Here is a 16,251-nt window from a genome sequence, read left to right as displayed (position 1 = left end):
TTTATTTTTCAATTTTTTTCTCTTTACTCATTCTTACTTTATTTTTTTCTTTTTTTAAAAAAAAATTAAAAAAAATTATTTATTCTGTGTAACGTGCACGGTAGTTATTTCTTTTGTGAACAGTGCACACTCTTTCTTCAAAGAACGCATCATGGCAGAAAATCGTCCATAGAGGATGACGCTAGAGGATTACTCTAGTCCTATTATACCTCAGTACTTCACCAACTTAGCTAGACCAGAGATGCAGGCGACCAATTTCTCATATCCATATTCCTTGATCCAACTGATTCAAGGGAATCTATTTTACGGCCTACCAAGTGAAAATCCATACGCACACCTGGCCACATACATTGACATTTGCAACACGGTGAAGATAGTAGGAGTGCCTGAAGACACCATCCGCCGCGACTTATTTTGTTTCTCTTTGGCAGGTAAAGCAAAAATATGGCTTCGCTCATTTAAGGAGAATAGCCTACGGACATGGGACGAGGTGGTGGAGGAGTTCTTGAAGAAATATTTCCCAAAGTCAAAGACCGTTGAAGGGAAGATGAAAATTTCTTCATTCCATCAATTTCCAGATGAATCCCTCAGCGAGGCACTCGACCGTTTTCATGGGTTACTTTGGAAGACTCCTACACATGGGTTTAGCAAGCCAATCCAGCTCAACATCTTCATTGATGGCTTGCAACCCCATTCCAAGCAGCTCCTCGACGCCTCAGCCGGTGGGAAGATCAAGTTAAAGACTCCAGAAGAAGCTATGGAGCTAATAGAGAATATGGGGGAAATGATCATGTCATTCTACGTGACCAAGAGCCCAGCCCACAGGAAGAAACCACTAGGCTAGAAGAATTGCTGGTACCGTTCATGCAGGAAACAAGGTCACATCAGAAGAGCACTGATGCAGCAATCAGAAATCTGGAAGTACAACTAGCTAAGCTAGTTGCTGAAAGGCCTACCGAAACCTTTGCGGTCAATACTGAGATGAAGCCCAAAAAGGAGTGCAAGGTAATTTTAATTGAGGAAGATGTGGAAGAAGAAAAGAAGGAGGAGATAGAAAGAAATGAGGAGAAAACACAACAATGGGAGAAGTACTCACAAGTAGAAATTCAACAAGAAAGTATTCTCCAAATCAACAACCCTCCTCATCAACTGATCGTCAAGGAAGAAAGACATGAAAAACATGAGAAAGCCTTAAGTATCATTCCTTCCTTGATCACCAGCACTTCCCTTGCAACAATATGGAAGGTGTTTCCGACATACATGAGTTTCATGGTATCTCTAGCTAAGAGGCGAAAATGCAAGGAAGATGTGTGCTACGTGACCTTCATGCCACCTTGAAGACATTTGACTCGTCAAGCTAATGACATTAAAGAAGCGCTTACTGGGAGGCAACCCAAGATTTCTTACTTTATCTATCTTTTAGTTAATTGCAATTTGTTTTTTTAGGATAGTTGCGTTATTTCTTTTCTTTATTTTTATTTTGTGCATTTTAATTTCAGCAATTTAATTCCAGTAGTTTAAATTCAGTTATTGAATAAAAATTGCATGATATTTGTGAAGTCACTATTTAGGATTTTTCTGAAGGATTCAACACTTGAAATGCTGCATGAAAATTGTGAAAATACTGGTTTCCTAGAAGCAAGAGTCAGTCAAATAGTGGGACATGAATCACAAAGAGAGAAAAGGTTAGCTTGATGGAAAGAGATCGTGTTCCGATAAGCCGATAACTTTATCTTGTCCCGGTGAACTGTGGTAACTTAATTATGAGAGAACGTCTGTTTTTAAATTCCTAATTTTGCATCATTCTCATACTGTTAGATTATTTACATAAGGTGGATATGATCTAGGCCATGTTTCTTTTTTATTTTAGCCACTTAGCCAAAAAGCCAACCTGTGATGAAATTTATCCCTTGCACCCTTGTTGAGCCAAAATTAGTAATTATTTTTCTAAATAAAACCCCTGAGCCTAGTTGTGATATCTCTAACCATATTTTAGGGTTCTAAGAGAGCATAAAGGTTTTAGTCATAATAAACCCCTAATTTGGGGGATAGGTAGAATGAAGATGGTCTTGGGAATGTAAAAGTAGCACACAATAAGGCACCCAAAAAAAAAAGGAAGTTTGTAAGCCCAAAGTCTCTTTCCTAATAAAAAAATAAAAGAAAATAAGGGAAGAAAAAAAAAGAAAAAAAAAAGAGGTGCCATAAGTGCTAAGGTTGGAAATAAGAAAAATAGATTACATATGTGTTAAGGCTGAAAAACAAATAAAGCCTAGGCTAAGTATAAGTTTTTCTAGGATGAATGCTCTCTTATAATCCTAAGTTTTTGAAATCCCAGAAAAACCATGATTTCTTGTTTAGCCAGACCCTATTACAAGCCAATAAAAGTCTTTAGTGATCCACCAAATGTAAGTAATTAACTTTCATTGAGATGAAGTGCAAAATTTGGAAATCTTAATTGCAGGTCATATAAATTTTAAACACTCACCCCAGACACTTGTGCGCAGAGATAAACACTAACCATGTGAGGAAAGTGAGGCAAACCAATTTGATTGATTTCCGATACTAACCAATTTCATCTTAATGTAATTTATGCTTCCATTGTGAGATTATGACAAATGCGGAAAGGACCAATTGGAGGAATTTGAGAAATTGCAGCCATTGAAAGTGTTGAAGCATTTGGAGCCTGCTTTTTAATTTGATTTGCTTGGGGACAAACAAAGTTTTAATTTGGGGGATTTTGATAACTGTTAAATAATTGTATTTTGATAATAGAAAATAAGGCAAAATTGTCTTTAAAAATAATTATTTAGCAGTTATTTGTGCTTAAATATTAAAGAATTGATGTTTTGTTGAATTTTGGCTGTAGATATAAAAACTGGAGGTGTAACAAGCAAAAAGGCCAGAAAAATTGAAGAAAAAAAGAAAATCTGAAGCAGGCCCAGCCCAATACGCGCTAAGCGGGCCAGGAAGCACAGGCGCTAAGCCCGCGATCCAACAGAAGCACGCGCTAAGCCTGCAACACGTGCGCTAAGCCCGCGATCCAACAGAATCACGCGCTAAGCTTGCAACATGCGCGCTAAGCACGCGATCTACATGCGCTGAGCGAGGCGGTGTCGCGCTGAGCGCGCCTACGAAGGCCCAAAGCCCACTTCCGCAGCTATAAATAGAGAGCCAGTCCAAGGAAGAATACAACAGAACACCACGACAGAACTTCCTCTCCTAGGGGTTTCATTTACACCCTTTGTTTCTTTCACCCCCTTCTCATTACAAAGCCCTCAATGGCTATGAGTGGCTAAACCCTTAGTTAGGGCCTGGCAGGCCTAGAAGCCAACACGATGTATGATGTACTCTTCACTATTTATCAATGCAATACCAGGTTTTCTTTCCTATTTTCTTTTCTGTTTTTATCTTGCATATTCATCTATCTTTATATCCTGTTAGGAGTTAGATGCTCGGGAGAGGATAACTTCTAAATAAGATTTAAAGAAGGTATGCATGCATCAGTTTTAGGGGTTAGACGCTTGGGAGAAGATAACTTCTAATAAAACAAGAAGAAAAGATATCATAATAAAATCATTGCTAGGCATAGAGTGATTGCATTATGCCCATGCGTCAAAGCAAACATCTAGAATTAGAACTTCATGCATTTTATCTATTGAGTCTTTGCAAAGGCATTTGGGAGATAGATAGGTAAAATAAGCTTGTCATCGTGAGGCATCAGGGGCAAGTAAATGAATAGATGTGGGTAGGATAGAATAACCTGAATTGGTAAAGAAAAAATCATAAAGTCATACATCCTAGGCAGACAAGGCAAGTCAGTTCCTAACACTATCTTATCTTGAATTTATCTTTTTTTTATTATCTAAATCTTTTCTAATCTTTTATCTCTTTCTTTATCTTTTAATTTTATCTTGAATTCTTTTATCTTTTCCCTTATCTTCTAATTCTATCTTTAAATCTCTTATCTTTTCTTTATCTTATCTTCTATCTTTTTCTATTTGTTATTTTAAATCTCTTGCTTGTAAATTGAGTTTACATTAGTCTAGGTACAAACAAAGTCCCTGTGAATTCGACACTCGGATTTCCGAGTACTTTAGTACTTGTGACAATTTGGTGCACTTGTCAACTAGTCAACACTTCCATCAAATTAACCTTATCCAAATTTATGTAAGCAGAGCTAGTTAGCATCACACTGGTACCAGTATCCACCCAGTTACTGCCCGCATATCCTCATCTTCTTATGAGGATAAATTTTAAGATTGAGATGTATAGATAGATGATAAAGCTGTTTTGGTTATGAAATTCATCTTTAATATTTATATTTATAAATTATTTTATTTTTTTGGTTAAATTCAAAATTTATTCCCTACACCCAACAACATTTTTCACTTGAGTCTTTGTATGAAAACCTTACATTTTGGTCCCTACATGAAAAAAACGTTTACAACTTGATCTTTGTCGTTTGCCATAGTTATAACCAAGGTTGGTAATGAACCAAACCAAATAAATATTAGTTGAACAAGTCACATTTGAAGTGAGACGTCAAAAATTAAGCTATGTCACGAGCACCGTTGATTATAGGATATTTTACAGACAAGGCATGACATGTGAGGTTGCTGGATACTGCAAAACTGATTATGCTTATGGTCATAACATATGTCGTTCAACTAATATTAAGTAAAGGAAGTATATTAAAACTGAAGACCAGGTAACATATATATTTAGTAAAGGACTTAGTAGTCCGAAATTTGAAGAATTTAGAAAATAACTTAACGATGACCAGAAAATAATAATTTGAGTAGGAGTATTGAAATAATAACGAGAAAAAAGTTTAGACTGCAGAATCCTCTAGTTCTAATTGTTATTTTTGAATATTGGAGGAAAATACTTGATATCCTAATAAGACTATAATGTAAATCTATTTTCAGTATTATCTACTTTGGTTTGGCTTGTTACAAGAAATTGGTCTGATTTTTGCAATCAATGTAGTGGCAATTTATCACGTATGTGAGATCCATTTGATTTTCAGGACGATTAAAAAGTACAAAAAAAAAAAAAAAAGGTACAGTGATCCGTTTTACAATATAACTTGACAGACTTGCTCAAAATGCAATTCAACTAATTTCAAGAGGAGTTGCCGATCTAGTAGGAGAAGAAAACATAGGTTTTGGTGGCATTTCCAAAGAATTCATGCTGCCTTCCAACATTTCTATCACTCTACTCATTGTAGGTCGATTATTTGGAAATGTTTGAATGCACCATAAACCCACTATGGTTATTCTCTTTGCAATCTCATTTTCTTCCGTGGTCATAACCTCATCTGTTCTTAAATCATTGTCCAACTCAAGCCTCTTGTATGCCAAATGCGGGAAGTATATCTCACTTGTGTGACTGGCTTCAGCATCAATGTTCTTCCTCCCTCCTACCATTTCTAGCAACATCATCCCATAGCTATAAACATCAGACTTATGTGAAACTCCACCGAAACGTCTATTCCACATTTCTGGTGCTAAATACCCCATTGTCCCTCTAGTATCTGACATGGAAATAATACTCTCTTTTCTGGGACAGAGCTTTGCTAGCCCAAAATCTGATATCTTGGGGCAAAAATTCTCATCCAAAAGAATATTATGTGGTTTTATGTCAAAATGTAGAATTCGAGTGTTGCATCCCCTATGCAAGTACTCCAACCCTCGAGCAATCCCTATTGAGATTTGACACAAATTCTCCCAACTCAAAGATACAATGGTTTGTGACCCTTTTTTGTAAATAAACTTTTCAAGGGAACCATTGTCCATAAACTCATAGATGAGAGCTTTTTTGCGGCCTTCCAAACAAAATCCAAGAAGGGTCACAATGTTAACATGAGAGGTTCTACTGATGGTAGCAACCTCATTGATAAATTCTTCACCATTTCCTTTGGATGAGTTCAATAATTTTACAGCCACAGGACAACCACTGACTAGCTGTCCTTTGTATACGGCACCAAAACCCCCTTGACCCAGTTTAACTTTGAAGGAATTGGTCATTTTCTTGACTTCTGAAAATTTGTATCTTTTTTGTGCTACAGCTCCTTTATTTTTTAAGAATGCTTCAATGTCTTGATCACTCTTTGTGGTCGAACAAAGTTTGATTGGTTGGGTTAATAACTTGTATCTAAAGCAACAAATTATGATGCATATCATGAATCCTCCCATTACAGCACTTGCAACCCCTGTTAGCAGATATAATAGGAGAGTTAAGAGTTAAGAAACAATATATATCCTTTCATTTTGGAAAATTATTTTCATTAGTTTAATGTGTCCGGAAATCTAAACCTAAATATATAAGAGGTATAGCAAAACTTGAAAGTTATTGTTATGATAAAATCCCTTCTAAACCTCCACCAAATGCTCAGTTATGAATGCTTGGAAAAGTTGAATAACAAAACTGTTAGACATAAGTCATTTTAAGTACTGTCATTCAACAACTTAAATTTTTAAGATAGTTTAGGACATGCATATTGCATGGTAAATGCCAAGATATGTAAGCATGCAAGGCATTTATCAGTGTCTAACCGCTGGTCTAAATTTCAATCCTTGTAGCCCCTTCCTTCTAAATAAAAGTGAAAATTTATAAGGTAGGCTGAGTTTGTGCATTATGTGTCCATTTACACTATAAATCATCCATATGCTTTAGCCAGTTGCGTAAGCTTTCGGAATGGTTGGTTCAAAAAACAGACTTAATTTCATTGAAATTTCACTAATGATAATTTTAAAGGTTAGAATAAGCATCCAGTTCAGTGCATATTGTGCAACTCGGGAGAGTACAACAGGACTAAACCTGATACCAAGAAAAAATTTGAGACCTAACTCAACCTTAAAAGTTAACTCATAAGGTGAGGGTTATCCTCACCTTATATGCTCTTGACACTATCTTTAGTCAATGTGAGACTTGGGATTTTTTTTTTCCAATTATTTACATATATGTAAGTTTTTATTTTGGATTCATCAACAAAAGCAGATCAAGACATGGTTTAAGATGGCCTCTAATTGTTCTTTCATTGGAGACGGATTACAGATTTGTCATATATAAATGTAAAGCACAAAATTGTGAAACAGGAAATATAGAAAGGATGATAGATCTTTAATTTACCTATAACGACTTTCCTTTTCCAAAATTGGTGGTTACCTGCGACGACAGTAAGTAGTGAGAGCAAAGAGGAGTTGATAAAGTAAAGTGACTTAATTCTTTAAGGAAAGATAGGTAGAAAAAATCTTAATCGTAGCAATTGCTTGACATTGAAAGGGGAATGACAAATATTTCCTATATAATATCATTTCACTTATCATATCTCTTGCAACCTTCCAGCCTCTTGTATCATAAAATTTTAGTTGCGACTAAAGAAGTAGATGAAAGGGATTCATTTAACCACATAGAATTTTAATTTGTACAGGTCAAATACCATGTCTAGACAGTACTCTAGGAAATGGTGTTGCTCTTTTACCTACTAGTGTGGATGTAAATTATTTGGCTTTTCAAAAGTATATCCGATATTATCATTATGAGAACTTAATCAAAATTAGAGAAATAATAATAAATATTTGAAGAATGATAAAACTGACCTGATGCTCGTATTAGTATTGATTGTGTTGATGGTGATGAAAATGTTGGTACCCGTGCCGGTGATAGAGTTGGCGATAAAGAAGTTGATGGTGGTGGTGATAAAAATGTTGATGGTGTTGGTTGTATTGATATAGATGGCGGCGATGTTGATTGTCGTGGTCTTGATTGTGATGATGGTGAGACAACTGTTACATTTGCAGTTGCCGTTGCCGTTGCTGTTCCTGGTCCTGTTGTTGTTACTGTTGCTCTTGCTCTTGCTGTTGCTGGTGGTTGTATTAAAAAATTAGTAATACATGGGTAAATTTTCTTCTACAACGAATATTTTTTTAGTAAAATTATATTTTTGGTCTTTCAATTTTTCTCCAATTTCGATTTTGATCCCCCTTTAAAATTATTGTCGAATTTTGTTTTACTATTTTATCCAATCACACAATTTTAGTCCCCAATCCAGAATTGGATATTAACTGTCACAAAGAAATGTTGACTGTCACGTGTCATGTTCTTATTGGATGATAATTGTCACATGTCATGTTCTGATTGACCAATGACAACAACAATACATTTCATCTTCCATGGATTCGACATCCAATAAGAACATGACACATGATAGTCAACATTCTTTTGTAATAGTTAATATTCAATTCTAGATTGGGGGTTCAAGATTGTATGATTGGATAAAATAAGAGGATAAAATTTGTAAATAATTTTAAAGAGGGACCAAAATTAAAATTAGAGATAAATTGAGGATTAAAAATATAATTTAACTTTTTTTTTTATAACCCGGAGATGTAATCTCCCTCCTCCGGATCGGCCCATTTCTTGGAATAAAGTGAGACCTCCGGTTGTCACTCTACCCCAAATTGAAGATTGAATCCCAAACCTTGATTAAAGGGATAGCAAATTACCTGTGTTAATAACTTTTGATTTTACCACTAATTTTTAAAGATATACATATAAAATTATATTTACAAAATAATTAGAATTAAGTGAAATGTAGGATTTAATTTTAATGATATTAGATACTAGGGAATCACGAGTTTAATAAATTATTTAAATTTCAATTGTTCAATTAAAAATAATAAAATTTTATGCTAAATGCTAATCAGTTAATTAGAAATTTAGAATCTTACATGCATTAATTTACTGTGAAAAATTTAATCCCCATGACAATTTAATATGAAAGACTCAAAAACTTGAATGAATAATTTTTTATATTGTTTTTTTAATGGAAAAGGGACATTTTAAGGATTCAGATATCCAATCCATTACTTTGAATTACACTAAGCTTTCTACAATCAACTATATACTAATTTAGATTATAAAATTTGAACATATTATGTTGTTATATATGTAGATTTTAAATCAGATAGAATTAGTATAACCAAAGAGCTGTTTTGCTCAAGCAAGCCAAACAATTATATGCCTAGGAAAATGGGTTTGTTCTTTCACACCAGTGAACTTAAGAGAAATTTTTGGGTTGGCACTTTCTTTTTGCAAGTATCCTCATTAAAACTAAGCTAGAGTGGCAAGCGGGAAATGGGATAATTATTGAGTTTTGGCATGATAAATTGGTGTGTGAGAATTGGATTAATGTCTCCAAGACGTGGCTAATATATAAATTCCTTCCGTACTTGATCCTTAATAAAATTCATGTGTTGACTCATTTGTGTATAGCGGTTATGTTTATTGTTTTGAAAATTAATACATTAAAAAAAAGTAACAATTTAATTTAAAATGACGTGAAAACTACTTTACACACTTGTCTTATCACATGGATGAGTGTGAATAGTGTAGGCTATATTTGTTAACCGAGATGGAAAGATTTTAACCATTGTATCAAATTATCAAGGATATTTAATTTGATATTTGTAGATTAAATAAATAATTTTCATATTACAAAAGATGAAATTGCCAATAGACTACTACATGTACTAAAATGACCATTTATTCTTACAAGAAAGAAAAATCCATACCTGTTACATTTTCCTCAAGTGATCGTAGCACGTTGGGAGAATCATCGCTATTACTTGCTGTTAAGCGTGTGTCACAGCTACTATTGCAATCTGTTTACAATATTTTTTTGGTTAACAATCAATTTTTATATATACTGAATTTAAGAATAAATAATATATGATGATAGTAGTGTAAATATATTTATATTATTATCCAATTACTACTGTGTATGATAATTTATTCATTTTTAAAATAATTATGTTAAAAGTATTTAAAAAATAATGTATAATTATTTAATAGTGCAAAATATGTTACATGGACACTACATGCTCTTTTAAACTTTAAATCTAAATATTTTTTTTGAGAGTCAAAATTATAAGATTTATTCTTGTTTTATATTAAACATCTCCTTTTTATTTATTTTAACATTATTATTTAAATCGTAATGTATATTTCTTCTCCTAAAGTATAGTACATCTAAACATGCTTAATTTTTATTTATTATCATTGTAATAAAAAGAAATTATGTCGACATCTAATACAAAATAATGATTGATATAATAAGATATTTATTAAAAAAATTAACAATTTATTACAAACACAGATTGAATAACAAATTCATATAATATTTTCTCAAACAATAAACATTAAATGTGGGTAGTTAGAATCAAGCAAATTAAAATCAAACAAAATAGCATACTTTTCCTATCATTGTACGCCATGAAGACATAATCGAGTTTAGTGGGACGCCCCTTACTGTCTTTGTCGACAATTTTTTCTCTTGTCTTGCTCTAGTTTGAGTGTTACGAGGGCCTTAATATATATATATATATATATATATATATATATATATATATATATATATATATATAAAGCTTAACTATGAGAAAACCAAATATAAAAATAAAAACTTAACTGCATGTATATGTTAAGTTAGATAAACATTTCTATAAACACTTGAGAGAGAAGAAAATAATTTTTTTTTTTCATAAATTAGCATTAGTTAATATGCAGAAGCTTGCTCTCATATTAACTATGATTTATATGCAAGAAATTCATTTCATTTGTTTATTTATTATTTTCATCTCGAGAAGTTTATTTAAAAAAGTTAAATTATATGTTATTACAAAGGAATACGTACCCTTAAACACAGATGAAATGTTTAAATTGACATCACTGCTACTTGCAAGAAGAAGTGTGGCCGTTGGGCAGAAGAGGAAGAGAAGGAGAGTGCGGAACATGTGGAAAGACGACGAGTTTCAACGCATACAAAATGATAAAGTTGAGCTAAGTGTCGCAGGAAATATATATATATATATATATATATATATATATATATATATATATATATATATATATATATATATATATATATATATATATAAATTATAAAAAGAAATAAATAAAAAAATCATATAAAAATTATAATTATTTTTTCATTATAGTGCTTACTTATTTTGTTTTTATTTTAGGTTATAAAGATAAGTCTAACTTAAACTTTGTCCTCCTCTGATGGTCCGTATAAGTCTCGGGTGTTGACTTGCGTACATACTGTATCATCAGTTTTTTCTTTCTTTTTTGTTGCATTCAATTCATTGTTACTACTCATTCACATTGGATTATTGCTTGCAGGGTAATTAATGGCACAATAACCGATCCATTAATTGCTTCCTCCCCTCTTTTATCTGATTGAGCAAATTCCACATAATCGTGTCTTTATGGTAATTAGCTTCATCTCTACTACATTAGAGTATTGATTGGTGCCATGCATTGTTGCCTCCTTGAATTTCGGCCTCATCATTCTCAGTTGTCAGCTCTAAAGCTCAATTAATCCACCATTTGCGGATGCCATCATCCTCCTTCCTCTCAAAATGCTGTGGACTAAATTTATCTGAATCTCCCAAGTTTCTCTCCTATTTAAAATTTATCAAACCTGTTGCTTCATAAATATGAATTAATAAAAAATTGAGTCATAGTTACGTTTGTTAACCTGACTTGGAACATCTTCAACATTCTTTATCAAGTTGTTTATTTTTAGACACCCATGTTTGATTTTTTTTTTTTTTTTACCATCAGAAGTAATCTATGTGTTATATTGAATTCCTTAAAATTAAGCACTGTTTGCTTATATAAGTAGCTATTGCTTATGAATAAAAAATATTTTCTTATCATTTAAGAGAATAATTTAAGAGTTTTACTTAAAATTATACCATGCATTAAAACAAAATATATATGAAGTGACATTAAATTACTTAAATTACAGAAGATGCTCTAAGAGAAAAACTTGAGTCATTAGTCGTTGATTGCACATTTCAACTCTTAATTAGGTGGTTTCTTCTTGACAGCTCATACACAAGGTCTACATTTGGTGGTGTCAATAAGAAAATTAATTAAATATAAGCAAAAATTAATTTTATTAATTCAAATAATAGTTTGAAAGAAACTAAAAAAATATTTTATTTATTTATTTAATAGAAAATAAAATAGAATTCTTTTTTATAAAATAAATAAATAAATAGAGTAAATAATAGGCTTAGAATACCCTAATTATAAATAGAGAGCTCATGTTTCAGACGATACATCTCTATGCTTTCTCTTCCTCTCAAATTTTATTTTCCCTTCTTTCTCTCTCAAAACCCTCTCTTTTTTCCGCATACACTTAAATATGTCTCAGTGAAATGACGATCTAAGACTTGTTAACTGTTGGACTGACGTGAAATTTGAACACGAGGTTCAAAATTTATTTCCACACACATCCATTGTTGGCATTTTAAAGATAATGTCTACGGTGAAAGAAATTTCTCTCGCACTGAGTTTTCTCTTTTCTCGCATACACTCAAATTTGTACCAGTAAAACTACGATCCCAAACTTCTTAATCGTTGTGAATTTTGAACATCACCTTTGCAACTCATTTTTGCATAGTCTCACCATTGGGACTTGTGAAATAATGTTTCTGCAAAGATAAATTAGTCTCACAAATTGATAGTGAAATAGAGGCTACAATCTCTTCCCCTTCTTTCTAACACCTGAAACCCTAATAAAGCAAACTAGGGAAAAGCTTGAGGAATTTTAGGAAACTATTAGAGACACTGCTATCACTGTAGAACTACACACATAAACCCTCTTAGAGGTAATGGATGAATTCATCGCAATTGGGGATAGAATGAACATAAATAAGGATCCTTAGAAGATTAAATTAAGGCTTATTTTAGGATGTTTATTGAATTATAATTTTCCTTTACAATTATAAATACAATATTGTTTTGTTTGGCGGACTAATTGATGTCCTGATGCAAATTGGTTGATAAAATTGAGTGTTCTTGTTGTTTTCGTATTTTTGAACTATGATTTTGATTCATTTATTTTAATATGATAGTGAAAAATTGTTTGAGGGATTTTAGTCTCCATGTTGTGAAAAACATTTTTGTATAAATTTTTATATTGAGATTATGAAATGGTGATTCAAATTGTGAGTAAGTGACAAATTGAACTTGTGATGAATGGTGAGATACATGTGTATTGAAATTTTGTATGTATTGAGTTATGATTTATGAACTGTACAATCACACAATTATAAGACCCTCTAAGGGCGACGAGTTTTTGCGCGATGACTATTGTGATGGAATCCACTATAGGAATCTGATGAGTTGAATCACTTTGAGGCTCAACAAGTTAAAATGATTTTTGAAAACAATTGAGCAGTTGCGTGTATTGCATAATTCATACGTGAAGTGTATATCATTCATGAGGTGTGATAACATGCTACTTTGGGATTATACCATTGTGATTGAGGCTAAGGTAAATTGAGTATGTATTGACTTGTAATATATGTGTGCATTGAGTTGTGAGCTATGAATCATATAATCACACGAGTATAAGACCCTTTAAGGGCGACGAGTTAATGTGCAATGAATATTGTAATGGAAACTACTATGGGGACCCGACAAGTTTAATCACAAGCGCGACAAGATAAAATTATTTTGAAAACAATTGAGGAGTTGTGTATTTTGTACAATTCATAGATAGAGTTTATGTGCTAAAATATTTTCTGGGTTGGACCTGAATTAGGAGGGAGAGGCCTTGAAGGACTTTTCGGAGTTTATGTCTTCGGGGTAAATACACCCGGTTTGAGTGCTCCTTTAAGCATGTGTCGATCCCACATGATTGGAACATTCTCGTAAAACAGCGTGATCCTAATTGGTCTCCCTATGATTTTACCTAGTAAGAGTGACCTGCCTTACTAGTGTGTGCTTTGTCTTGTCATATACTTCTAGGTGCCCAACGAGGTTTTTCACTGACATGGTACCACATTGCATATAGGATTGAATCTTAGTGTATCTTTTGCATAACGCTTGTGCATTGATCGATATTGATTGATTTAGTGATATTGTGTTTTGATCCTTGAGTATGTGAATATCGTGAAAATGAATGAGACGTGTTGTGTTATGATGTGATGTTATGCGACAAAGTGGTGGAATGACGTGAACTATGTTTAAGTAAGTTGTATTTCGTTTATATGATATGTATTTCATTTATGTTTACATGTCTTATTTCTCTCTATTAATTAGGAATGTGATAACTCATTTCCTGTGTGTTGTTTGTGTTTGGATCCTGTGATGATCTCAAACTTTGTATTCGTGACAGATGACTAGGTGAATTACTTTAAGGAACCTTGTGTTAAAGGACGTCGGGATACAATGTTCTAATATGATATGACATTGGGGTATGAGTTTTGTTTAATTACATGATGTTTTGAGCAAAAATAATATTTCTGATAAATTTTATTTGGTAATAGTGAAATGAATGTGAGTCTTTTATCCTTTTGAAATGCTTTTATTTAAATGTGTTCTAAAATTTTATAATTAATCCTAATTTCTTGTTCCTTTTATTATTAGTACATATATGTGGGGGGTAAAAGGTATCACATTCTCTGAATTTTTTCTCCAGTTATTCATGATTTGGTGTTTCTGTTCTCAGGTGTCCCTATATATAAGGATGATTCATACCTCTGAATTCATACAACTGGCTAAAAAAATTTGAACATTGACTTTAGTTTTAGCAACGTTTCCTGAAATCTTCCTTTATAATCCTTTATATATTACTAAACATGTTCTATGAATTAATGTTGTTGTGCTTTGATGTGTCATTATTTTCTCCTATTTCTTAACTATTTTTGTCACCTTTTTAATTACTGATTAGCCTTAATTGTCAAATTAATAATGCAATTTTATCATTTGGGCCTAATTGACTAATTTTGTGTTTTTAATTTAATTTCAGGAGAATTATAAGAAATTGGGCTTGAATCCGGAATTGAGTTTGGACTTGAAGAGAGCAGACAATTTTATTTTTATCAAATCTTATCTTATCCAGATTTTATTTCATCTAGATTTTATTTCATCCAATCTTATCTTATCTTGTCCAGATTTTATTTTATGGGCTTGGACTTAAAACAAATTTGTAAGCTTTGGGGCTGAGGACCTATATAGCAGCACCATGGTTTTAGTTTAGAGAGTTTTTGAAGAGGAGAATAATTCTAGGATTTTAGAATTCTAGTTTTTACTGTTCATGCGCACTGTTCACGTAGAATAAAATTCATTTTTTGCAATTTCGTTTCTGCTTCAATCTACAATTTCATTTTCACTGATTAATGGAAGGCTAAGTCTCCAACATTGTTTTCTCTTGAGGATCAAGCACAACTCTCTTTGAGGTTTTGTTATTACTATTGAATTCTGATCAGTTTTTCCTCTTCACCAATTACTCTATATTTGTTGCTATTAATCCATGCATACTTAGTGTTTGATTAATTGTCTCTGCGCTTAATTTACGTTCATGCTTAATGATCAGTTTCGTTCATGATTAATTGGTGTATGTGTTGCTTAATCAGATAATGGCAACCTTATCTTAATTTTCGCTTAGTAATTTAATTTAGGGTTGGATTAAGTGGTTGAACTGGTTAGGGATAAATCCTCGTAATCTAGGATAAGAGACTTGCTTGTGAATCAAGAGGGAACAACATGTTTAAATTCTGTTATTTTCTAATTAAATTTTGCTTGTTGTTTAATTTACAAAAACAAACAACCCCCCCCCCCAATTCGTTACTTTTTTATCACTATCTGTTATGAACGTTTGGTTGATCATTGCTCGTTGGGAGACGACCTAGGATGACTTCCTAGATACTGCATTTTTAATGTTTATTTGATTCGGGTACGGCCTCGATCATGCTTCACTATAAATTATTTCTAAATTTGATATTAAGCAATGGATTTTGAACCAACAATTGAAGATGAATCATCTCTTTGTATCGGGACTTAACCAATCAACATTCTTCTTTGGTAAATTCAAAATGAGCACTAACTGAAAATGAAATAAGAGTGTGAGAGAATAGAACCAATGCTAAAGTCATTTGTGTCGTTCTGATCCAAACAATCAACCAATGAGACTCACAAGCCAATTTATGTCTAATCTTTTATTAGGAAAGACACAAATGCTTCCTCTGTCATAAATTTTAACAATTGCACGGATGAAACGATGTAGAAAAAGATATGATAACTGAAATATGATGGTGTCATATTTGTAATTCCTCTTCCAAAGTTAAGTTATTGAAAAAATTAGAATGTTTTCTTGTAAAGAGTGATTCATTTTACAGTATAATTTGGAAAGTTTACCAAAAACACAACAGATTGGAATTAATT

The 16,251-nt window shown here is 32.5% G+C and overlaps 1 protein-coding gene across 1 annotated transcript; it reads right to left on the bottom strand.

Annotated features, from left to right (window-relative positions):
• Positions 1-4,898: 4,898 nt before the first annotated feature.
• Positions 4,899-10,842, bottom strand: LOC100799268 (PR5-like receptor kinase). The gene is made up of 5 exons (XM_003529982.4): positions 10,700-10,842; positions 9,579-9,668; positions 7,605-7,868; positions 7,135-7,170; positions 4,899-6,214 (listed from the first exon to the last, which is right to left on the bottom strand). Exons 1-5 carry the CDS (start codon positions 10,797-10,799, stop codon positions 5,115-5,117), a joined length of 1,590 nt encoding a protein of 529 aa, XP_003530030.2. The 5' UTR covers positions 10,800-10,842; the 3' UTR covers positions 4,899-5,114.
• Between the last annotated feature and the right edge of the window lie 5,409 nt (positions 10,843-16,251).

The sequence above is a fragment of the Glycine max genome, chromosome 7 (genome assembly GCF_000004515.6).
Source record: "Glycine max cultivar Williams 82 chromosome 7, Glycine_max_v4.0, whole genome shotgun sequence".
NCBI classification, from domain to species: Eukaryota; Viridiplantae; Streptophyta; class Magnoliopsida; order Fabales; family Fabaceae; genus Glycine; species Glycine max.
The sequence above is the reverse complement of the archived record's forward strand: the minus strand, read 5'-3'. Positions and strand labels throughout refer to the sequence as shown.